Below are 26,044 nucleotides of genomic sequence, written 5' to 3' on the forward strand. Positions count from 1 at the left end.
GCGTCTACAGCTTCGTTTCACTTTGTTCCTCCTTTGTTGTTCTGATCCCATGCTGTATGCACTGACGCCTTTCACGGATCTTACTGTCAAACTCCAACATGCCCAATACCATCTCCCTATAGAGTGTCTCTGAACCAAGGCATACTATTGGACCGACCAACTATGAACTACAGGATAGGTTCAGGACATAACAGAAAGAGAGAAAACATCTGGGACACACCCCCTGCATCCCCACCCTGCTCCCCTCCCCCCACACATGCACACCTCTCTAAAGGTGCAGTGTTATCAGGCCCATCACACTCGAGTCCACCCATAGGAAAGTGCTGAAAATGTAGCCCATCCTGTAAGATCTCCCAGTGCTGCGAGGAGACCAGGAATTTAGCTCCTCAGTTTTAGATCATATTACAGTGGATATGTGTAGCCTGCAAGTTTACAATAGCTAGTGACTACAGAATGCTGGTAGGGAATTTTGTACTGAAGACATACATGCGAGGATCGGAAACAGTGTTTCTGGCAAGAGAAAAAAATATGTACACACACACATATATATATACACACATACACTGCAGATAACATATATATATATATATATATATATATCACATGTGTGTGTGCATACTATCTGCAAAGGCATGTATGAGTTGTTGGCGTTCTTAAGGAAGCACCTTAGTGCTGAAAGAACAGGCCATGCCTGGAATGTAAGGCACTCCAGGAAAGGGGCCTAGTTTATGGAACTGATGAACTTATTAGTAAGATGCTTAGACCCAGACATTAATATCATAATAAATAATATAAAAATGACCTCCTACAAGATGAAAGAGGGGTTTTGAAGCACCTAGAGTTTAACAGTTATACTCCATAGGTGTAGAAAGAGTGGGGGGGGGGGGAGGGAGGACCAGGAAAGGGGACAGCATTTGAAATGTAAATAAAGAATATATCTAATAAAAAGAAAAAGAAAAAAGAAAGAGCCAGGGGTTAGAAACCTAACATCAGGCTGAGGAGAGGCTTTAAAGTTCTAGGTCAAGCATAAAATGTCCTGTGAGCCTCATGCACCCTGGTCAGCAGGAACAGACCTGTCTTATAGCATTTGCCTTTCAGACTCACCCAGCTGAAGCCTTGTTCTTATACTAAGTCTTCTAGTAATTCTCCCCAGGAGTATGTTACTAAAATCAGTTAACTTAAAAGGTCAGATATGTATAAACTATTGTAGCTAAAAGCAGGTATGTTTCTAGGTAATAGCAGCCGTGGTCCAGTAGCCCCCTCCCCCACGTAGTGTGGTTAACTAGAAGCCACTAGAAGTTCCTCCTGGCTTCACGGCTTTCTGATTGTCGTAGCTTCGGTTAGAAAGGGAAGCTTGCATTCTACTATAGCTGTGGTCTTCCTTGGCTGGCAGACCATTGCCGTGTACACAGACACACACAATACCTGACAGCTAGAAACCCTGCTGGCCACCAGTGGCGCACGAGGTAGCCTTGTGAGTAAACCGTGTAAGCATGTGAGAAAGACTTATTTCCTGGTTCCCACTTCAGAGACAGCGGAAACGATTAGGGTTTTTTTTTGTTTTTGTCTTTTGTTTGTTTGTTTTGGAGCTTGTGGCATGAAAAACAGGATGCGCTGCATGTTTTGTCTTGTTTTCTTCTGAGACCTCAGCATTTGCAAATGATACAATTTCATAATCTATGAAGGAAAAAGTCACCTATAAGTAAATCTCATTGCTCTGTCCCATTCAGATTTTAGATGATACAGAATAAAAATGCACATTTTAGAATTAATTATACAAAATAATTATGAGAAGACTAAAACACTTTGTTTATATTTGTAGACTAATTAAGGAATGATGAAAAAGTGTCTTAATAAATAACATCAAAGTTCCAGACGTAATCACAAGTGCAGAGTGATAACAATGTTAAATAACATGAAAGTCATTCAGTGCTAAAAGTAGTAGAAAAACCCTTAGGACTCTGAGGATGCCAGGAAGAGAGAACGCCTTCAGCTGCGGCAGCTGTGTGCCTCCATGTGCAGACAGGAGGTAAGGGAGAAGACAGACGGGAGAGCAAGGAGATAGAGAGAGTGGGGGCACCTCTCTCCTGAGCTGCTCCCAGCCTGAACGAGGCGCCCTTAAAACTCCAAGCAAAGAACGGCTCGCTCCTCGGGGCCTCCTCATCAGGGAGGAGACCGTTCTCTCCGGGAGAGTTGTTCATAAGCTGCAGCGATCACTCTGAAGTACAAACAGCAATAGGAGAAATAGCTGCGAAGAGGTGAACCGATGCAGTCTCTGAGTGCTTGTGTAGAAGTGAGTTCACTGAGAAGTCAGGTAGGCGATACCCTGTCCAGGACACCCCAGAGCCATGTGTCCTGGGGCCTGGGACAAAAGGCAGGAGCCTGAGCCTGGGAAACAGGGGTGGCATGAGAAGAAGCCAGCTCCAGAGACCCTGCCAGACCTGAGCGCCCGCTCTCCACAGCAACTGTTACAGTCGTCTGGAACTTTCTGACTCCTCTGAGCTGAGGGGTTTCCTGAGGGTCCTCCATTGATTTCTTCCAGAGCCTCGATAGACGCTCCTTGCTTCAAGTTTTAAGGGAGCCTCCTTCAGGCTGGGAGCAGGTCAGGGGAAATAGGTAGCCGCTTTCTCCTGTCTTCTTTCTTTACCTCCTGTTTGCCTTTCTTCTTCTCTTACTGACAGTAACATCATCACCATCGTCATCATCATAACAGTACATAATCAGCACGGAAACAGCCAAAATCTGCTAAGGAAATGAAGCATCATTTAAACCAACCTTCTGATCCTGCATCCCTTCTTTCTTTGGAACTTTTTTTTTTTTTTTGAGTAGCACGATGTTTGCTCTGTAGCCTGTGACTGCCCACTTGCAAGATTCAGATCAGATGTAGAGTGTCCTTTGTCTTCCCAGAGGCATCTAGCCATTTCCGACTGTGCTCGCTGTGCGCTTTCTAGCACCATGATACTGGTATTTCATTGGAGTCTGATGACCACGTGGTCCTATGTACCTTGGTCCTATGTACCTTGGGTTTTTGATTTGTTTGTTTTTGTTTGTTTCAATCAAGCCACTGCTTCTGAGTTATGATTAACTGGAAAATTCCCTGACAAGTTCGAAGTTAGTATTCAGGAGTGAGTTCGAGGTCATTGTTTCTGGTGCTTTCGTGAGTGTTTCCCTTTCCTGTCAGGGGACAAAAATCATTATTCTTTAGTTTCACTGGCTTCCTAAAAATAGTTACTGAAGTTATCCTAGAATTCTAAAACTTGGTACTTCTCCCAGGATACAGGTGCTTAGGCTGGCGTCCCCGGGAGGCACAGGCTTTGGGTTTGCCGGGAGGCACTGCACATACACCAGTGGAGATGTGTGCACTTTGACATTAGCGGTCTTCCAGAGGGTGGTGCTGTTACTTTGTCTAATTAGCTCCCCGAAGTCCCTCGCTTAAAGATTACCTTACTTCTGGCATTGTGTCTATAGCGGGTCATTTCCTCTCTAGGTATGAAGTATACCAAGGACTTTGTCTCAGTGTTCTTATTCCGGGAACATGCAGACTTGACCATTCAGGTAGCAAAAGTTATTTCAGGATGTTGGCATAAATGTTTAGAAATTCTGGAATAAGGGTAGTAAGGAGCTTCCAAAATATGTTTCTCATATATTATAATATTGGTGTGGTGGGCGGTCTTTGCTACAGCAGTAGCTAATGTTTTGGATTCGTCCTGGTAACTACTGGGAAAGGACCCGCGTTGTATATTATTGGGAAGTCTACAACTCCTAAGTAGAACGTCCTCTCTTTAGAGACACTGTTAAAGGTGGTGGCAGCAGGCAGCGCTGAGCGGTATCCACACCAGACACGGAGTTCACATGCGTGTTGGTTTTGTGCCTTCCCTCAGTCTGTGGGCTGGTAGCTCTCTTTCCAGGCACCTCTAACCCGGGTAAAACAACAGTTGTTTACTTGCGCCTAGAAATTATTTCTTGCATCTGACGTTTATCTTTGTCCTTATGTCTCCCGTAACTTTAGTCGAGAGATGGAGAATAAAGAGACCCTCAAAGGCCTGCACAAGATGGAGGACCGCCCAGAGGAGCGCATGATCAGGGAGAAACTCAAGGCAACCTGTATGCCGGCCTGGAAGCACGAGTGGCTGGAAAGGCGGAACAGGAGAGGCCCTGTGGTGAGTGCTGTGGGCAGCTCCGGGGAAGGCGGCACAGGAAGTGAGACGCTCAGCTTCCCGTTTCCTTGACATAAGTCATAATTAAAACTCTGCCCACTAAGCGCCTTAAACCACCACAGGACTGTGCTTGGCTAAGTGCTAAGCAACACTGCCCTCCAAGGTCAGGGTCTGTACTCTGAGTAGGTTTTACACTGTACTTTCTGAATAAAAATTCTAATTTAGCCGGGCGGTGGTGGTGCACGCCTTTAATCCCAGCACTTGGGAGGCAGAGGCAGGCAGATTTCTGAGTTCGAGGCCAGCCTGGTCTACAGAGTGAGTTCCAGGACAGCCAGGGCTACACAGAGAAACCCTGTCTCGAGAAAACCAAAAAAAAATTTTAAAAAATTCTAATTTATTTGAGATGCTTTGTGTCTGATAAGGTCTAAGAATCGTACTTCCAGAAATCTTTTAGAAAGCGAGATGGGGGAGAATCAGATTAAATAGACTTGGGGACAAAAATAAAATGTATGGAGTCAACAAGCACAGCTAGGTTAAGAAGGGAGAGGACCCTGCATCCTGAGCTGTGAGTCCCAGGCAGACAGTTGGAGGTGCTGTGGTGAAACGTGCTCTGGCAAAGGAGAGGCCTGTCACCTGTCGCCGGTCTCAGAGATGGCAGTGGTCACATTCATTACACTCCAGCCAGTTCCAGGCTAACCCTGCCACACACTCCTCTGGCCTCCTTCCTCAGCCCACAGGCATATTTAAGATTAAATCAACTAAATACAAAATAAAAAGTTCAGCTTTGACATTTTGTCCTATGTCCTAGTGTCCTGCCTGCATGCTGTCTGTGTATCACGTACATACCTGGTGCCCACGTGTGGTGGGATCCTTCAGCGTTTATTCTTTGGAGAGGATGGAGAAATCCGAGGACTAAGCTGAGAAAATTTTGCTGAAACACTTTTAGAGGTGGGGAAGGGGCTTAGTTCTGCTCGGCCAGTGTAAAGAACTGAGCAGTGATCACCATCAGAGGTTAGAGAGTGCTCCACCAGAGCTTAGGACGTGCTCCACCAGAGCTTAGGTTGTGCTCCACCAGAGCTTAGGGTGTGCTCCTATGCGAGCTCCTGGAGCTGGAGTTATTCTACAGTGTGGTATGGCAAAGCCAACCACTGTTGATGTTATATAGTTTAAAATTAATTTTTTCTCACTGTCTACTTTATGACAAATACTTAAATACCTTGCCTGTGTATGGGACAGGAGGAAAGAGAGAAGAGAGGTGTACAATAAGCAACCTAACATATAATCTTTGAGCATAATTACCCACCCTGCATTCTGAGGCTTACAGATTTCAAATTATCCTTAGGAAGTTTACTGTGTACTTGGAAGGCCTAATTATGTTTATTTTTATTTTTTTTATTCAGTTGCCTTTAAAACCTTCTTTAAACACTAAATTAAAAAAAAAAAAATCTCCAAACGGGAACTTGAGGCTTATACACAATAGTAAAAGTAGTGTGTAAATTAACACAAAGCAGTTGGCGAGCAGGTATCGGATACGCAGGGTGGGATGAGGGGTAAAAGAACCCGGGCAGATGAAGAACGGAGGTGGGGCCAGCAAGATGGCCCTGTGGCTAAAGGCTCCTGCCCGGCCAGACTCTCAGTGTTAGCTCCACACAGTGGAAGGAGGAAACCAGTCTATACAGTTACACTCTGACTTCACACACAAGGAAAAAAAGAAGTGCAATTTCAAAAAAGAAAAAAAAAATTTAGGGGTGGAGACTTGGCTCAGCAGTAAAAGAGGATACCGTTCTTGCAAAGGGACTGGGTGGCTCCTGGCCCCCACATCTGGTGGCGCACGCCTCTAACTGCAGCTCCAGGAGAGTCACTGTCTGTCACCCTCAGGTCCCATCACCAATGTGCACATACCCCTTAAATAAAAATAAGGCAGACAAACCTTTTTAGACTACAGGAAGCGTTGCGGAAGGTCGGTGGTGTTATCGGAGGGTTCGTGAAACGCAGGCAGGATGGGAACCCTGCAGGAATACACAGGGCAGGCCTCCACTGTACTCGTGCAATGCCCAGATTTGGTCCAAGAGGCCTATATTTAAACATGGCGGTAACAGCAGCAGGTTGTGTAAATTGCATGTTTCCTATTTAAGAAATTGGTCTTTAAGCTTGAAACTGCCCTGGCTTTTTCTCGCCCCGTAATCTTTCTTTTTCCCCTTGGTCCTGAGATTTGAACCTAAGGCCCCATGCATGCTGACAAACCTCTGTGCCACCAGGCTGTGCTGCCAGCCTCCCCTGCATTCTTGAGCTACACCTTAAAAATAGTATAAAATAACATTTTTTATGATAGTATAATACGATGGAACTGTATTGACTACTCAATGCCCATTATTACTGTTCTTATGGCCCACACTTTTTCCAAATACAAAGGAATAATAGTTCTTCAGTTTCATTGAATAATTCTTTTGTTATTGTTGTTGTTGTTTGGTTGGTTTTTTTGTTTGTTTGTTTCTTTCTTTCAAGACAGGGTTTCTCTGTGTAGCCCTGGCTATCCTGGAACTCACTCTGTAGACCAGGCTGGCCTCGAACTCAGAAATCCACCTGCCTCTGCCTCCCAAGTGCTGGGATTAAAGGTATACACCACCACCACCGCCAGGCTTATTGAATAATTCTTGAAGTGCTAGTTTTTCTGCATTTGATTCCTAGTCTAAGTTGATCCTTAATATCAGGAGCTAGAGAATACAATAAATAGCAATTAGTTTTTCTGTAATTTTGTATGGTAACTTTAATTAGTGTAAACACAAACGACATTTGTGTAAGTAAAAAAAGTCATCCAACACCAGTGACATAAAGTAATACCAAATGAAGTGTAACCTGTTACCTGGTATATTTGTATTAATATTGTATTAAAACTCAGTTCATTTTCCACTCTGTGATGTTCAAATGTGCTTCTTGTATATTTTAAAGTAAGCAAAATATTGAACTATTTTCGATTCAGGTGGTGAAACCAATCCCTATTAAAGGAGATGGATCTGAAATGAATAACTTGGCAGCTGAGCCCCAAGGAGAGGCCCAGGCAGGCTCTGCCACACCAGCCGCGAAGGGCCGGCGCAGCCCGTCTCCCGGCAGCTCCCCATCAGGGCGCTCAGTGAAGCCGGAATCCCCAGGAGTGAGACGAAAACGAGTGTCCCCGGTGCCTGTAAGTTAAGACTCGAACCCAGTCTGGTCACGCCTGTCACCTTTGGCTCACTCACAGCACAGAAAGGGTTGCCCAGCTGTGCCACTCTGGGTACAGCTTTCAAAGTGTGACCTCAAGTGACGAAGACCCGGGTCTTCGTCAGGTCAAAACTAGGCCCCGGAGATGCCGGTGGACGCTGTCAGGTCAAAACTAGTTCTATACAAAAAAACAGTGTTTTGTCTGCCTGGCTCAGTGCGTGAGTAACTGATGGAGCTCGCCCTGACTGTAGACTACGACATCAGAACCGGGGTTCCCCTCTGCTAACATACATGCATTGTGTGAATAATTGGCCTTGTTAGGACATTTTCTCCCGGACACCTTCATTACTCCCTCTCAGAGAATTTGTGCTCTCCGTTGCTGTATATGGTCTATGAATGAAAAGGGCTACTTTGATTTAAGAATGCCTTCGTGAACAAAATAGAAATTATGTGTTTGAATATCGATGTGTATTAAAGATTTATCCTGAAATGCTTGATAAAATGGGACGCTTGCATAAAGCACTTCTGCCACATGCTAAATGTGGTCACCATCTCAAGGAAAAGCATTTATATGCAATTGGTGCAGTTGCAAGATGGGCTAACCATCCTGTTTTCATGGAACAAAACCATTCACTGAAAAAACTGGCCAACAGCGCTTGATTAGACATTAGACATGTATTTAGCAGACGTTTTTCCTTAAAGCGAAATAAATGAAACTCTCCAAAGAAAATAAAGTATTTTTAACCATTGATAAGATTTGAGGTTCCAGAGCAAAAATTTTAAATTTTAGAAAACAAGTCCCACTGTGCCTGACGGTTTCTCGGTATTTAGACCTTTCTGAGACGGATGATACAGTTTTTTTTTTAACATTGCATGATTAAGTCTGCCTTTGTTGCTTAGCAAACTAACATTTTCCAGGTAATTAGTGTATGTGGGAAAGAAATCATTATTAGGATCCATTCGGGGTGTAGAGCGCACCATGTGGATTCAACTCGCTGGTCAGAAAAAGCAGACACGGTTGTTTGATATTCACGGCGCAGCTGCCTCCCATGCTGGAGAGAGAGCTCAGTAGTTGAGAACACTCGCTCCTCTTCCCAGCTCCCACAAGGTGGCTCACAGCTGCATGGAACGCCACTGTGGGGGAACCTGACGCCTCTTCTGGCTTCGTGGGCATTGCACATCACAGTGCACGTCCATGCATGTAGGTAAACTTGTACACATAAAATAAAGCAAATAGATGTAAAGAAAATAGAGACTCCTTTTTGAGCTTCGGGCTCAAATTTGGGGTTGATGTGATGGACAGATATGGTATCATAGAGAATAGGCACGATTTTCTGAAAAGGCTCTCAGAATACCCCTTCCTTTGGTAGTCAGATTCTTTTGTGTGTGTGTACTTTAATCAACACATATCACAGCAGACCAAAGGGCTTTTTATGGTAAATCGGACATCAGAGAGATAAGATAGCATGGGGCAGTAGAGACTCTAGTGGTAAAAACGCACATTCAGGCACTTGCTGTGTTTGAAGAGCGAGCGAGTGAGCGAGCGAGCGGACAGTGCTGAGCACAAGGAAAACCTTACATTTCCCTGGCCGTGTTAAAGCACATAATGCACAGAAATCCACCCAAAGTAGACTTTTATCACTAACACTGGTGATACCCTGTAACTGTGACCCGGCTCCTACATTTGAAAACTGGGAACAGGAGCCTCTCCCTGCTCCTGACGGCCTCTGCTCAAGCCAAGGCTGCGTCGCAGCTCATGCTGCGCTCCCTTTGCAAAGCGCCAGCAGCGGGGACTGTGGGCGGCTGCCTCCTGGAATGGCTGCTGGCCCAGCGCAGGAGCTGCCGCATGCGAGCTCTTGGGCATCCACTCGCATCTAGATTCTCGAGGTACCAAAGGGAAGGAGGGCCCCGAATATAAAGAGACAGAATCGCATCTTCCTGTGCCCCTTGCCCCAAACCACCCTGCTTTTAACGCACAGTAAGGATGAGCTAGGCACCATTGGCCTGAAGTTGTTTCTATACTTGGAAGTCAGACTGAGCTTTAATCAACCACAGACAGACAGACAGCTTATTTTTTACATATCTGAGGTGTGACACACACACACACACACACATATCCACGGACTCATTCTTTGCTCAAGTAAGTCGTGACCTAGAGTCTCTGTTAACCCCAGTCCCTCCGTTAGCCCCAGGCATCACTGGCCTCTCTTGTCTAGGCATCCGCCTTTCACAGATGGCCTTCCATGGCGGGCACCTTGGATGTAGGTCACAGTAGACATCAGGCTCCTTTCAACTGTTGAATACTCCGTTGTGTGACCAGATACCTCGTTCTGTCTGTCCACTCATCCAGTGGGCTGCTTCTTCCTCAGGCTGCTGTGAGGGATACAAGTTTGTGTGTGGATGTTTTTACTTCTCTTGAGTTCATACCTGGGGGTGGGATTCCTGGGTGGAAATTGAACATTCTCAGAAACCGTTACACCGTTCCTTTGACACAGCAGCTGCACACTTTACACGCCACCAGAGGGTTCTGGGAAGCTTTCTGGTTTGGTACTGTTTATCCCAGGCCAGGCATCTCCACCAACCAGAATCCCTACTGGGTGCCCATGAGGAAAGGAGCAGCTCACTGAGCTGAGGTGATGTTTGTTTCAGGAGGTGCTGTCAGCCTCCAGAGGGTGCTTTAAAGGAGGAAACGTCTGCAAGGGTAGCAGGGAGGAGTCTGTGGCAGCGTTTGAGTCCCATCGTGGGGGGCTAGAAGCCCAGAGATTATATGTTACATTCACCGCAAGAAACGGCATTTTGCCCGCATATGGTCAAGTTATGCCTTTAGCTATGTGCTTTTAGTCTGCACAATTCTTTAGAAGACCCAGGTTTATAAAATGAGCATATGGTTGTCTCTTGGGCAAAGATTTGTCATCTCTTCTAGGAAAGACTGGGATTCTAAAAGTTCTTCCAAAATGAGTGTGTCAGGTAACAGCATTTTACTCCATACACGAAGCGTTGTTGTTTTTTTTTTTTTTAATATGGGACTATAATCTGCCCCATGACTTTCTGCTATGACCCGTTTTTTGGATGTTAATTTCTTATCAAGAAGTGAGGAAATTACCTAATTAAAAACAATGTCGTAAAGTTCCAGAGTGGCAGAGTCACGCCGCCCCGAAGAGCCCCGTCCCCAGATGGCTTCTCACCGTACAGCCCAGAGGAGACGAGCCGCCGTGTGAACAAGGTGATGAGGGCCAGGCTGTACCTGCTGCAGCAGATCGGACCCAACTCCTTCCTCATCGGAGGGGACAGTCCGGACAACAAATACCGCGTGTTCATCGGGCCCCAGGTAGCCTACGTCTGACACTGTTTTATATTTAGTTGGTATGTGGTACCATTTTTAGCCTGTGTACTAGGAAATGGTTTTGCTGCTTCTTGTGTGTGGTTAGAAACTGAATTCACAGCTTTATTTTACTGTACAAGTGTCGCTTCACCCCATAGGTTTCTTTTGGTTGTTTTGTCCTGTTCGTGTTTTTTGTTTTGTTTTTGTTTTCCTTTTGCAACAAGAGTCTTACTATGCATCTAGCTTGCTTCAGATTCAGTTTGTAGCCTAGGCTTGCGCTAAACTCACAGTGATCCTCCTGTGTCAGCACTAGAGTTGCAAGCATGTTATCTGCTTGGCTCTCGATTTTATCAGGTCCTCACCTGAGATGAGTTCTGTTTAGCAAGTTATGGTGAGTTTAAAATGCATCTAGGCTATGCATGATGTTTTTACTGTAGCTTAGTGCCCCAGATGAAATAAATTTAACCTATCAAATACATTCATTGAAAATAGATTAATGCATGGAGATATCTGTGTCTTTATGTGAGGAGGATGAAGAATGGTAGTAGAAACTTTAATTCATTAAAATAGACTTGAAGCATGAGAGCAGGATGGACAGGTGGGTTCTCACAGATTTGTTCACGGGGTTTCTTTCCGTTCTCAGAACTGCAGCTGTGGCCGTGGGACATTCTGTATCCATCTCTTGTTTGTCATGCTCCGGGTGTTTCAGCTGGAGCCCTCCGACCCCATGTTATGGAGAAAAACTTTAAAAAATTTTGAGGTAATTCTTTAATATACAACTCTAGGGTGGTATCGGCAACAGACTTGTATGGTACATCTTGAATTTTACCAAGAGCACTGAATTTAAATAGACAGTGACCGTGTTGGGCATGGGAAACTACATAAGAATTATCTGTTGCCTTGAAAGGTTCTTTAGTGTTTTATCAAGTGACAAACGGTTTGGTTTGCCTTTGCCTAACTTGTAAAAGGCAGTGAGCTCTGTCCTGATGTAAGAATCGTTGTCCTTAGTAAACTACTGTCTTATATTCGAAGCTCCTAAACAGCTTTGTGCAAACCTTATGCAAATAAAGATGAATAATTCACCTCTTCATGTGCATAATTATGGCATCCATATCATTGACGCTGTCTTTTTCCAACGTTAGGTTGAGAGTTTGTTCCAGAAATACCACAGTAGGCGTAGCTCGCGCATCAAAGCTCCATCTCGGAACACCATCCAGAAGTTTGTCTCACGCATGTCAAACTGTCACACATTGTCATCGTCTAGCACATCCACATCTAGTTCAGAAAACAGGTTTGTACTTGTCACGGAGCCAAGCGCTGATATCCTGTCACATCGTAATTTTAGGAGTTTCTCTTATTTTTTTACTTAATGAAATTGCTATACAATGATGTAATTGTTGAATCTTGGCTTTTCATGTTCAAAACAAAGGTAAAGGCTCTTAAAGGTCAGGTGAAGACATGTCGCTCTCCACACTGCAGCATTAGAAATGACATATTAGAAATCAGCATAACGTCCACTCTTGTGAGGAAGCAGGCGACAGGTGTAAATTGATTGGAGATAGCTATGTCAGACGTTTCTTTCTGTAGCAAAGCCCCTGTTTCCTTCTGTTCTTATAGTAGGTAGATTTTTGTCACTGTTCCACGGATAATGAAGCTGAAGCATTATAAAGTAGAAGGAAATATCTGTGCTTCTTTTATAAATAAACTGTATACAAGGCAAAGTGGTTTTCCAAAAATCACTTTCAAATATAGGATTTTCATACCGATAACATCAGTACTTAATTCGTAGCTGTTTTCAGAGAATCTGTATCTGTGAGAAGATTAGCATGTTCTCACTAAGTAGGCAGGACAGTCGTCAGATAGGTTCACCATCACACACAGTGACTACTTACCGTCTGTAGTGCTTCTCAAACTCTCCGTTGGCTGGAAAGATGACAAAGACAGGCTCCGAGGGGGCGAAGTGCAGCCTGAAAGAATAAATGTGGGTGTTTAAGTCACTCGTATTCTAAGGAGACCCATCCGCTCCGGAACGGAGCTCTTCCTTCTGTTCTGTGGCACTACCTTCTTGGTATGAAAGTGAGATGGTTTAGTTACTACAGAGAGGAGGACGGGCATCCGTGTCCTCGGCTCCCTGGCTTGAGAAGCACTGACTGTGTGAGGTCTCATCTGCATCCCATCACAGACCCTACATCATAGCTGCCTCAGAAGTAAGGGAGCCGGGGCAAGCGCTGAGGCCCCTGAGCGGATGAGAGATTTCTTTTTTCATCTGTGGAAAACACAAATATTTGTGAAACAAAAGATCTTTCTGGCTTCCTTAGATGTGGATGAAGCCAGAAGAAGCAGCATAACTTGTTTAAGTCATGTCACGACCAGGGTGTGGTCTCCTGTCCTTGACTCCTGTCCTAGGTTTCTTTCTGTTTCTAAATAGATGGGGGGGGGGGATTTGGGGAGACTGCTCTCTCTTTATCAAGAAACCAAACTTATTTTTTCCTTTTTGTTGAAAGAAAAAAATGTTTAAAGCTAGATAGTAGCTAAAGCTTAGATCAGAAGTTTCTAAGGTAAGCAAAGGTACATTCTTAATATGGGCAGAATCCAAGGGCTCCAGGCGCATTGGTGTATCAGCAAAACGGGCACTAGAGTTTATCATAATACATTATGTAAGATTTTGTTCCATGTAATCACATGTTTTTTAGAAAAACTAAATAATAAAAAGAAAACCTAAAGGGAGATTCATCTGGGGTCTAATTTTATAAAAATTTCAAACGATAAGAAAGTAGAAAATAGAGATAGAGACTTGCGAGGTGGCCTGACAGTTAAGACTGCCCCTCCAGAGGACCCAGGTTCAGTTCCCAGCACCATGTGGTGGCTCACAACCATCCATAAGAACTCCAGTTCCGGGAGATCTGATGCCCTCTGGCCTCCACAGGTACCGGGCATGCCTGTGTACATATATACAGGCAAAACACTCATGCATGCAATAAAAATTCAAAATAAACAAGATTAAAGCATACTGAAAATACACAAAACCCCTCCAAAAACTAAAAGTGAAAAGGTGATCCTAAAACCTCAGTGTATAGGAAAAAATGCGTGAAGAAAATATTCATAAAAGACATTTTTGTTGTTTTTGTTTTGTTTTGTTTTGTTTTTTGAGGCTTTCTCAGTGTAGTCCTGGATGTCCTGGAACTCAGGCCGGCCCCAAACTCAGACATCCACCTGCCTCCTCACCTCCTGGGTGCTGGGATTAAAGGCGTGCACCACCGTTACCCAGCTCATAAAAAGAAATGTTGAAGAAGCTAGTAAACATGTCAGTCAACCCAATAACATTTTGAAAAGTGCTTACTAAAATAAAAAGCACACCAGGTAGAGAGGAGGAAGGTAGAACACAATAGAATGACATTGGTGTGTGGAGATGCCACAGGGAATCCAGACCTTGTGCTTTTTCTATCATAAAAATAACATATTTATGAATTTTTATTTAAAAGTAAATACTTACATAAAATTTATATATTTTTCCATATGCATGAATATGCATATATATGGAAAAATGGCACACTTTCATAATTAAGGGAGCTTTTGTGGTGCAACAGTTCTGTTTTTTTTTTAATGTATTTACTTATTATATGTAAGTACACTGTAGCTGTCTTCAGACAGTCTAGAAGAGGCCATCAGATCTCATTAAAGATGGTTGTGAGCCACCATGTGGTTGCTGGGATTTGAACTCAGGACCTCTAGAAGAGCAGTCAATGCTCTTAACTGTTGAGCCATCTCTACAGTCCCAACAGTTCTGTTCTTTAAAGGTGCTCACTCCGCTGTAGTTCAGCCTTTCTGGGAAGGAGGGTGGTTTTCTGAAACATTCTCATATTCTGCTCTAGAGCATGTGCCAGCCAGAGCTGGTACATTTAAAGAATGTCCCATCTTCAATATGATTATGTGTGTACAGCGTACACACACTGTAGCCAGACATGGTGACACACGCATATGACCCGAGTGTCCCGGAGCTACCGTGAGTCTGAGGCCATTTGGGCTGAGTAGTGAGTTCCAGACCAACTTGGGGTACGCAGAAGGGCCCTATGCACTACACCGTCCCCCAAATATGTCCACGTTATCAATGTCATGCAACCATTAAAATTACACCTATGGAGACTATTGGCTACTATGAAAGATGTTGATAAGGGAAACCTTACTTTATTGCTGTGTCTTACATGTGCCAATTTATATAAGAAATTATAGGTACATAAATATTAGGGCAGAGTTATATGGTCACTAATAGTGTCTGTTATTCCAGCTGGCTTCTTTTTCTTTGTTAATGGGCCACTGGGTCCATGTTATAACTGTCAGTCATGCCTTAGTAGGCTCAAGTGGTTTTCATTGATAATATGAAAGTGAATGGGTGTGACCATTGTCCATAAAACATTATCTATGAAATAGGCCACATGTTGACTGAGTAACTTTGCTTCTGATACTCTGCTGTTCCGTATCCCTGTGACTTGGCTTCTAAAATATCAAAAAAGTAGACTCAAAAATGTTCATGATGGTTTCTTAAACTATAAAATTAAGAATACATCCAGAGCATCAATGGTAAGCAGATACATAGAGTTAGAATCTACCAAGTCAGTGACCATTACGATGTGTCCGTGGCTGGGCACACTGTAATCTCAGTTCTGAGGCAGAGGGATCATTTCAGGGAGACAAACGTCCTTTCATGGGTTGTAGTTCCTCCATCCACAGTAGGGACAACCTAACTCACTCACAGTCTGTGAATCCAGGTCCGGGGTTCTGCTCCCAAATCCCTGTGTGTTAACAGGAGAAATAACGGCCAGGTGGTGGTGGCACACACCTTTAATCCCAGCACTCAGTGGGCAGAGGCGGGTGGATCTCTGAGTTCCAGGGCATGCAGGACTACACAGAGAAAGCCTGTCTCAAAAAGAATGAAATAAGAAAGAACTGCCCCACAGTTAGTAAACGATCACATGGTGGTGTCCAACAGGAGCCCATGGCTAACGGGTGCATATCCAGAGGAGACTTACTGTTCTGCTTCCCTCCTTCCCTCGCAGCATCAAGGATGAAGAGGAGCAGATGTGCCCCATCTGCCTGCTGGGCATGCTGGATGAGGAGAGCCTGACCGTGTGTGAAGATGGCTGCAGGAACAAGCTGCACCACCACTGCATGTCCATCTGTAGGTGGCCCCTCCTCCCCATGCTCAACCTGCGGGCACTCCGCCTGCTGCCTTACTTAGGGGTGTGGTGAACATGGCTTGTGGGGATGTTGGCTAGAGCAGAAGGGAGCCCTGCTTAAGCTCCGTGTAAAGTTTCCCACAGACTGGGCCGTAGGATCTGTGTAGGCTGAAAGAAGCAGTGCATGTGCAGTAATGCAGGTGGAAATGGAAGGGACCCCGGCTTAAAAGCTCCCAGCCCAGAAGCTGCGAGCACTGAAAGGGTGGAAGACCTGGACGGGCTCTCCAGAGGGTGAGTCTGAAAGGCTCGCCACAGAACGGAGTGGGGAAGATGCTTTGAAGGATGCTAGGCACAGCAGCATTAATGCACTGGCCAGCTTTAAGGTTGATACCCTGTCAGATCGTATGAGGCGCCTTCTAGATCTCTCTTACACTAACCATTATGAATGCGTAGGACTTAATACTCAACGCTAAACATTTACATTTTCATGATATTCTTCCTTTATATTTTCCAGGGGCAGAAGAATGTAGAAGAAATAGAGAACCTTTAATATGTCCCCTTTGCAGATCTAAGTGGCGATCCCATGACTTCTACAGGTAGCAATTTTGATTTGTATATGTTTAACAAAAAATTAAAATGATGTTCTCTAGGCTTTCATGGTAATACACACCTGTAATCCCAGCTCTTGGTGGAGCTGAGGTAGGAGGAGCAGGAGTTCAAGGCTAGCCTGAGCTACAGTCAAACTTGGTCCCAAAAAGGGGCGGGGAGCAATGGTAGCTCAGGCCTTTAATCCCAGCACTTGGGAGACAGAGGCAGAGAAAAAGAAAAAAGGGGGAGGGACTTATATTTGTTAATATTTTGCAGCTAAGTCTTGTGAGTTTTCATTTTAGCCATGAGTTATCGAGCCCTGTGGATTCCCCCGCCTCCCTGCGAGCAGTACAGCAGCCGCCCTCCCCGCAGCAGCCTGCTGCGGGGTCACAGCGGAGGAACCAGGAAAGCAGTTTTAACCTTACTCATTTCGGAACCCAGCAGATTCCTCCTGCTTACAAAGACTTGGCCGAGCCGTGGATTCAGGTAGGCAGCTCTGTGTAACTCCCAGAGGATCGTGCCGGCCAAGCCCTGGGTTTGTTCCCCGCCCTCAGCTGGTTCTAATTCAGAAAAACACTTGGCTCGTGTGACTCTTAGATGCTAAAACCTTGAGTCTGACTTCTGGGTTTTTCTTTTCTATATACATGTTGCACGACTTACACTTTAAAGTTCTGTTGTAGTTTCACCTGTGTAGATGTGTCTCTCTTCCTAATCTGACATCTAAGAAGCTGTGCAAGAAAGGGAAGCGCGGCTCTCCAGAGCTGACTTCCCCCATTTAATCCCTGGAGCCGGTAGGTGTTTCTGCCAGGATTCTATTTGCTGCTCTGTACACCCAGCTTCTCCTTCCTTCCTATGTCACACTTGTATACAACAGCATACAACAGGCACTTGCTGAGAGCACTCATGAGGACCCAGATTTATCTTGGGTTTGGGATCTGGGTTGCCTTTACCTCCTCGGAATGGTTTTGCATCTTCAGCGAACTTAGGTCAGCTTACAAGTTGTTTTCTCGGTTGCTGACTGCTTACTGCATTATTTTTAAATGTAGACTCTACAGCCAGTGCTTCCAGTAGAGAACAGTGAGATAGTAACGAAGTCAGCTAATCAGCATTCTGCTAGTTGGCAGGCCACTGGGTGCTGTGCAATTTGTGAGGTACATTAGCTCATGTCATGTCTGTTATAGAAAACGCTGCCTTTAAGCATTGTGGCCTTTTTTCTGCAACCTTGAAACCTCCTCTTCCTGTTAACCGCCCGCTCCTTACAATCTGATACAGCGCCACAGGATTTATAGACATGGCGTAACTTCTGTCTGTGACCAGTGCCCTGCATAGGCACGTCTCCTTGGCGGTTCTCAGCTATTAGATGCCATGTCATGAGGCTGTCACCAGCTGTGTTTTGCTTCCATCTTGGGGCATCATGTAAGGTGGATGAGAGCCGAGGCAGTGAGGAAGCTTGTGGCTCGCTGGTTTATTCTCCTTCGAGCTTCTATGTAACAGAACACATGCAGATGTGTCCCAGTTGTTCCCCAGCCCAAAAGTGTGTTGCACGTACCACTTAGAAGTGTTCACACACAGTGTCTTAGACATTAAGCTTCTTTTTTTGTTAATTGGTCATGAGGTCAGTACCACTTAGGATTCTCCTGTAGAGGAGGTTTTAGGACCTGGTGCGAGGGCTGTAGCCACACAGATTAGCTCTGGAAAATCGTTGCCCTTTGGTTAAGCAAAGCATTCTTTAGTCCTGTCTTTCTCTTCTGTTCCCACCTGCTTAACCTCTTTCTACAGGACAAAAATTACATAAACGTCTGTGGCTTTTAATCTCTTAAATATTCTGACCTGAAGTCTCCACACCACTGATATTCCTGATTTTCCTTTTTCTTTCTTTTTTTTTTAACAAAACCTAGCTCCCTTCTCTATTAAGTATTTTAATCATGTATAAATATGGAGTTCTTTATAGTTTTTTTCTTCTCTCAGTGTTAGTGTGTTATTTTAAATGTGAGTACACTGTTGATGTCTTCAGACACATCCTTTTACGGATGGCTGTGAGCCGCCATGTGGTTGCTGGGATTTGAACTCAGGACCTCTGGAAGAGCAGTCAGTGCTCTTAACCGCTGAGCCATCGTCCCAGCCTGGGTTTTACTGTTTTTAAGCATAAACCAAACTATGAAAATGAAGCTACCTAGTTATTAGAATTTACTTGCAGCTATTCTGTGTTAGTTTGCATGATTACCAAACTTGAGTATAAAGGTATGTTGTATTCTAAGTGTTGAAGTAACTAGCATTTCAAATTAAATGCTATAGTGCTTTGGTTATTTTTATTGTTTTTGTGACCAAATACCTGGGAGAAGTAACCACAGAGGGAAGGATTTGTTTCAGCTTACAACTGAAGAGATGCAACTCATCATGGGGGAAGGCCGGAGCTGGATCAAGCAGGATCTAGAGTAGCTGGTCACATTGCATCCACAAACAGGAAGCAGAGGGAGATGGGCTCATTTCTCCTTCCTCAGCCCCTGAGCTGGTGCTCAGCTCAGCACATTTACCGTAACTCCCCTGCCTCAGTTAGTGTAATCTGGAAAGGCCTCAGTAGACATTCCCAAAGTTTCTAAATCCCATGAATTTGGCAGTCAGGGAGCTAGGGGGGGCCCATTTCTCCCCAGATGCTGTTGGCCGTCAACTAGAGGGGAGAAGCAGGAGCAGAGGGTAGAGCTTGGAAGGCTTTGAGTATGGACGAAATGACCTCCAGAGTCTGCTACTTGGGAGGCTGAGACAGGAGGATTGCTTGAGTCCCGGAGTTCTGGGCCATAGTGCGCTATACCAATAGATGTTCACACTAAGTTCAGACACTAAGTTCGCCATCATGAGGCAGATGGCTCAGCTAGTCAGGTGTTTGCCTTTTAAGTATGGGAGTCTGAGTTTAACGTCCAGCATCCTGTAGAAAACTGAGTGTGTTGATGTACTTGCAACCCCAGCTCTGGAAAGATGAACCCATGGAGCTCAGTAGCCAGGCAGCCTCGCCTAAGTTGTTCGCCTAATAGAAGAGCCCATCTCAAAAGAGGGGAAAAAAGAAAAGTGGACATCTGAGAACAACTCCTGAGGTTGACCCCTGCCCGCCACACATTAAGAATGTGTATATAATAATTCTTCATTAGAAAGACATTGACAGTTACAAGCATCTGTCAGCTATAGTAAAGACTGGAGAGGTTTTTTTCTTTAATCATCAGAAACCTGTTACTATATCATGCGCTCACTTGTTTCTGTCATGTTGTTTGTTTGATTCAGGTGTTTGGAATGGAACTCGTTGGCTGCTTATTCTCTAGAAACTGGAACGTGAGGGAGATGGCGCTTAGGCGTCTTTCCCACGATGTCAGTGGGGCCCTGTTGTTGGCAAACGGGGAGAGCACTGGAAATTCCGGAGGCGGCAGCGGGGGCAGCCCAAGTGCCGGAGCCGCCAGCGGGTCCTCCCAGCCCAGCATCTCAGGGGATGTGGTGGAGGCGTGTTGCAGCGTCTTGTCTATAGTCTGCGCTGACCCTGTCTACAAAGTGTACGTTGCTGCTTTAGTAAGTACTTTATTCCATAACCATATTTTATGAATTTCCTTTCTTTGGTCTTTTGTAGGTATCAGTTATAAGAAACATTAAATCTTCTTTACCTCAGCTTTTAGAAAAATCCAAAATTTTTTTTTATCCCATAATCCTAAGAAATTGAAGTATTACGTTTTGTCTGACCACAAAATTTTACTGATCTTAATGTACTCACCATTTCATATGCACTGTTCACTTTCTGCCATCTGGTAGTAATGTCTTGCTGTTCATATATTTTCTTAAACAAATGTATCACATATGGCCAAGTTAAAACTTCTTGATGGCTTGTATGGTAATGCTGTGCCACAAACCCAGCATTTGAAAGGAGAAAGGTGAGGAGGAGGAGGAGTTAAGTTATCTCCATAGAGGGAGTCGTATAGGGGCCCAAGGATAGCCTGGGTAATGTGAGGACCTGGCTCAAGAATCAAAACAATAGGGTTACAACATTTTCTTGGAGGGTTTTTGTTGTTTTTTGATGTTACGAAATATTAACAAGTATTTCTAACAAAATTTATTCTCCGCTTCAATAAATATTGTGAGAAAATTCAGAGGCTTTTTATAGAAAATGGCCCCATGATGGGTCAGTCCCTTCCTGTCACTGATAAAATACCCCAGCAAAAGAAACTTAAGGAGAGAAGAAGGGTTTGTTCTGGCATCACAATTCCAAAATATAGTCTACCGTGGCAGAAATTTCTGGAAGCTGGCCTCACTGCACCCTGTCAAGAAGCAGGGAGAGTCAAGTGTGTCCACACTAATAGCATGGCTCTACGACTTCTACTTACAGAACCAAATCCTGGCCACAGTTAAGATGCTAACCACATAGGTAACAAAATCAAGACAGTCCCCAACATGGGTGCAGAGGCCCATGCCATGTGTGATCCCAGAGTCTGTCAAATTGACAGTTGGCACTAACCGTCGCACATGCAGTAGATGTAGATTGCCTCGGTTTACCACTATGACTTGTCTTCCAGGAGCAAGGTAGTGTGATGGAAAGGTGATTCTCAGGCTTATTTGACCTTTGCCATTCAGTGGAACCCATCTCTTTGGAGACTTGCTTCTCAGTCTCAGCACTGTTGTGGTTGGCCAGATAATTACCTGGGGGCGGGGACACCAGCGCTGCTGTCACTGTAGGATGTTGAGCACTGTGGCTTCTAACCACTAGATGGCCACCAGTATTAAACCCTCATCACTCTCCATCTCATGAGGGCAAAGACAGGAAGCTGTCTTCAGGTACTGCCAAATGAGCCCAGAACTGAGACTCACCCCGGCCTAGAATCCCTGCCTTAGGAGTGACTCTTAAAAATAAATTAGTTAGATGGGTGGATGGATGGATGGATGGATGGGTAGATAGATAGATAGATGGATAGATAGATAGATAGATAGATAGGATAGATAGGATAGATAGGATAGCTATAGATAGAGACAGAGAGGAAGGAGGATGTGTGGAAATCAGAGGACCACTTGCAGAAACCATTTAGTTCCTTCCATGTGGGTTCTGGGGATCAAACCCAAGTCTGTCACATTTAGTGACAAGGGCCAGTGGTCGCTGAACTGTCTCACTGGCATCTATCTATCTAGTTTATTTTTAAGAATTACCTAATCTGTTTAAACTTCAGCCTCTAAACTATCTCTTGCAATCTTTTTTTCTAACTCACAATTTAACAGTTAGATCTAGCGGAATCTTCCTTTTAAGAAGCATGAATGGCCACGAATATAAGTTTAGATCAAAATTCAGTGACCTCAAAAACCTTCACAGCCAGATCACTGCCTGTGCCAATTAAACCGGGAGTAGCCAAGGAAGTCTGGCTGTGGAGATGTTAGCGACCTTGATTCCAGCTCTGGTTTAAGACACTCACCGCTGCTTTGGTTCGCACCTCTCTGGTTATCCATTCCTATTATTACTTTATTTCTTTTCCCAGATCATCTCAACTTAGGACATTTTCTTTGATGCATTATGAATGTGGTTAAACTGACCTTCAGGGTCTTTTCCTCCCCAGAAAACATTGAGAGCCATGCTGGTATACACTCCTTGCCACAGTCTGGCAGAAAGAATCAAACTTCAGAGACTCCTCCGGCCAGTTGTGGACACCATCCTGGTCAAGTGTGCGGATGCCAATAGGTAAGGCCTCGCTTCAAATACCTGGCACCATGCCTCATGCTCAGCACGTGACTCATCTGTGTTAGCGAATCTCTGAATATTACTTTGTAGTATGAAATCTGAAAACATAGGACTTAAAGCTTGTAAGGGCTGGGTAAAGAAACCCCAGTGGCAAGTAAAAGCCAGGCTAGCGAGGTGCGTGGGCCTGTACATCTAAAGAACTGTGATCGTAGCAGTCTTAGTGTAAAGTCCCATTGACAAGAACACTGGCTGGCATATATAACCACCAGGAGTAAACTGAAATTATCCCCGCCTCTGCTTCATATGGGTCAGAAAAGGATCCTGTTCCAGTCCTTTTAATGGAAGTTGACTGTAATAATGGGAGGTTTTAACTGGGTTTCAAGTTTTGTATCTTTACACAGTAGTCTTCAGAACTGAGAGAAGTACGGAGTGGTGGCGGTGAGAGTGCGCATAGGCCCTCACTCTTAGATCTGTGCACAGAGGAGCTCGCTTTCATTCATACGCGCCGGCAGACACTGTCGGGCAGTTACTGTCTCCATCCAGCACGGTTCGATCGGTAGAGCAGCTCGGTCCCCTGGCCTGCCTCCGTGGCTGCCCTGCCCAGAGCCTTCTCACTCCTGTTCATCTTTCCGAGTTAGAAGCTAATCCTGTAGAGACTTTGTAAATGCACAGGGACAATCTTGGTTGTCAACCTGAGGATGGTTTAGATGGCATGCATTATGTAGCCCACTGGTTGGAACTCTGGGTTACGTATCCTGGATAGTTGCTTAAACAATCGAGAACGTAAGAACTGCTGTAGAGAGATTCCGTGCTGCTTACAGCTGACCAGCGACTTGTTGGTGCACTATCTGGGATTAACGTCGCTGTCGTTTCTTTGTAGCCGCACGAGTCAGCTGTCTATATCAACACTGCTGGAGCTCTGCAAGGGCCAAGCAGGAGAGCTGGCGGTTGGAAGAGAAATACTGAAAGCTGGTAATAACTTCGATTTTAAAATAATGAGCACAATTTATTATTTTCTTGACCTACTATTTTTCATAAGACTATTATTGAAACAACTTTATAAATTAATTCATTCAGCTATGTTAAAAATAGGAATTAATCTAAGAGAAGCCCTTAAGACTAATATAATCCAGAACATTTTTTATGAGCCTTCCCATTACGTATTCCTGTTTTAAAGTTTTATAATGCTATTTTTCCACCGTTTATTTTCCTTCCCTAGGATCCATTGGTATTGGCGGTGTTGATTACGTCTTAAGTTGTATTCTTGGAAATCAAGCAGAATCAAACAACTGGCCAGAGCTCCTGGGCCGCCTCTGCCTTACAGACAGATTGCTGTTGGAATTTCCTGCTGAATTTTATCCTCATATTGTCAGTCCTGATGTCTCACAAGCTGAGCCTGTTGAAATCAGGTAATTTTTCTTGTGCAGATCAGAACCAGCCTCCTCCTTCTTGCTCTCATAGAAACCTGAAGACTAGGCAGCTCAAACATTTATAAATTCTTCATACCAGAATGGTTTTTGTGTACAAGGGCAGGCTACAAATTGCCTTTTTAAAACTATGCATTATTTTTCTGGTAATTTGAGCTTTCCTAGTAATTGAAGGCGTTCTGCTTCTTCCTTCAGGTATAAGAAGCTGCTGTCCCTCTTAACCTTTGCCTTGCAGTCCATCGACAATTCCCACTCGATGGTTGGCAAACTCTCTCGGAGGATATATCTGAGCTCTGCAAGAATGGTGACCGCAGTGCCCGCCGTGTTTTCCAAGCTGGTAACCATGCTGGATGCTTCTGGCTCCACCCACTTCACCAGGATGCGCCGGCGTCTGATGGCCATCGCAGATGAGGTAGAAATCGCCGAGGTCATCCAGCTGGGTGTGGAAGACACCTTGGAGGGCCAGCAGGACGGCGTCCAGGCAGTGGCCCCTACCAGCTATCCAGAGAACAGCTCCCTTGAGCACACAGCCCATATAGAGAAAACTGGAAAAGGATTAAGTGCCACAAGACTGAGCGCCAGCTCAGAGGACATTTCTGACAGACTGGCTGGCATTTCCGTAGGACTTCCTAGTTCAACAACAACAGAACAACCAAAGCCAACGGTTCAAACAAAAGGCAGACCCCACAGTCAGTGTTTGAGCTCCTCGCCTTCGTCTCCTCCTCAGTTAATGTTTCCAGCAATATCAACCCCTTGTCCGTCTGCCCCAGCCAGCTCTGTAACGGATGTTTCAAAGCATAGACCTCAGGCCTTTGTCCCCTGCAAAATACCTTCCGCCTCTCCCCAAACACAGCGCAAGTTTTCTCTACAGTTCCAGAGGAACTGCCCTGAAAACCGAGACTCAGAGAAACTGTCCCCAGTCTTCACTCAGTCAAGACCCCCACCCTCCAGTCACATACACAGGCCAAAGCCGTCTCGACCCGTTGCGGGCAGTGCGAGCAAACTAGGGGACGTCACGAAAGGTAGCATGACACTTGATCTGAACAGCGCGTCCAAGGGTGACGACAGCTTTGGCAGTGGCAGCAACAGTGGCGGCGCTGTCATCCCCAGCGACGAGACAGTGTTCACCCCGGTGGAGGACAAGTGCAGGTTAGATGTCAACACTGAACTCAACTCCAGCATCGAGGACCTCCTCGAAGCATCTATGCCTTCAAGTGACACGACAGTCACTTTCAAGTCCGAAGTCGCGGTCCTCTCTCCCGAAAAGGCGGAAAATGACGATACCTACAAAGATGACGTCAGTCATAATCAGAAGTGCAAAGAAAAAATGGAAGCTGAAGAGGAGGAGGCGTTAGCCATTGCCATGGCAATGTCGGCGTCTCAGGACGCCCTCCCCATAGTTCCTCAGCTGCAGGTTGAAAATGGAGAAGATATCATCATCATCCAGCAGGATGTGAGTATCAAGTCTTCACAATCCTGGAAAACTTGTGTTAAAGTCTATTAGAAAAGGTGCTTTCGAGATGAGACGGATGAGAGTTTTTCATGCATAATTAAGTATGTGACAGTGATTTTGAGTCACTGCAGTAGCAGTACTCAGCGTATTTGAGATACTTCTGGCTGGTTCTGAAATGATTGTCACTTAACCCACTTGATACTAGTTGTTAACAGTGTCCATTCGGAGGTCAAATTCATGTGTGGCGTGGGAATTACAACAGTATTTTCTCAGTCTAATTGTATAGGATCTTGTTCTCTCAACAGTAAAATGATTCCTTTTGTTTAATATGCAGACACCAGAAACTCTCCCAGGACATACCAAAGCAAAACAGCCTTACAGAGAAGACACTGAATGGCTGAAAGGCCAGCAGATAGGCCTGGGAGCATTTTCTTCTTGTTACCAAGCACAAGATGTGGGGACTGGAACTTTAATGGCTGTGAAACAGGTTAGTATTGGGAGCACACGGTGAGATTGCGCAAATTATGAAATGGTGCGTGTACAGCTGTGAACTCTAAGGATGAAATGCTGGTATCTTAGGGCTTCCAGGTTAGAGGTGTTTGTTTGGTTCGGTTTTGGAAGCATCATGTAGCCCAGGCTGGTCTTGAACTTGGGACCTTCTTGCCTCTACTTTCCTAGTGGCAGGATTACAGGATTCTGCCACCACACTTAACAGTTTGGAAAAGAAAGCTTCAGATTCAAAGTAGATATGGCCAGAAGCAGCACCAACACAACCTCTTTTTTGTTTAGTTTTGTTTTGGTTTTTTTTTTGGATTTGGTTTTTTCGAGACAGGGTTTCTCTGTGTAGCCCTGGCTGTCCTGGACTCACTCTGTAGACCAGGCTGGCCTCAAACTCAGAAATCCACCTGCCTCGGCCTCCCAGAGTGCTGGGATTACAGGCGTACACCACCACTGCCCAGCTTCACGACCTCTTTTTAAAAGTTGAAGCTGGCGGCCGTCAGGTCCAGTATGAAGGTGGTCAGAGCTGGCC

At 44.9% G+C, this 26,044-nt stretch overlaps 2 protein-coding genes across 2 annotated transcripts in view; both read left to right on the top strand.

Annotated features, from left to right (window-relative positions):
* Positions 1-26,044, top strand: part of Gpbp1 (GC-rich promoter binding protein 1) — a 722,682-nt gene that overhangs the window by 376,295 nt on the left and 320,343 nt on the right. The gene's annotated exons all lie outside the window — the stretch shown is intronic.
* Positions 1-26,044, top strand: part of Map3k1 (mitogen-activated protein kinase kinase kinase 1) — a 64,483-nt gene that overhangs the window by 29,760 nt on the left and 8,679 nt on the right. Inside the window, exons 2-15 of the mRNA XM_052159417.1 lie at positions 4,010-4,160; positions 7,138-7,338; positions 10,483-10,683; positions 11,321-11,437; positions 11,820-11,968; positions 15,732-15,853; positions 16,366-16,447; positions 16,742-16,925; positions 19,713-19,991; positions 22,013-22,134; positions 23,015-23,106; positions 23,354-23,543; positions 23,757-25,014; positions 25,349-25,501. Of these exons, the coding sequence (XP_052015377.1) occupies positions 4,010-4,160; positions 7,138-7,338; positions 10,483-10,683; positions 11,321-11,437; positions 11,820-11,968; positions 15,732-15,853; positions 16,366-16,447; positions 16,742-16,925; positions 19,713-19,991; positions 22,013-22,134; positions 23,015-23,106; positions 23,354-23,543; positions 23,757-25,014; positions 25,349-25,501 (3,301 nt within the window). The remainder of the gene's footprint in view (positions 1-4,009; positions 4,161-7,137; positions 7,339-10,482; positions 10,684-11,320; positions 11,438-11,819; positions 11,969-15,731; positions 15,854-16,365; positions 16,448-16,741; positions 16,926-19,712; positions 19,992-22,012; positions 22,135-23,014; positions 23,107-23,353; positions 23,544-23,756; positions 25,015-25,348; positions 25,502-26,044) is intronic.

This window comes from Apodemus sylvaticus, chromosome 16 (genome assembly GCF_947179515.1).
Source record: "Apodemus sylvaticus chromosome 16, mApoSyl1.1, whole genome shotgun sequence".
NCBI lineage: Eukaryota > Metazoa > Chordata > Mammalia > Rodentia > Muridae > Apodemus > Apodemus sylvaticus.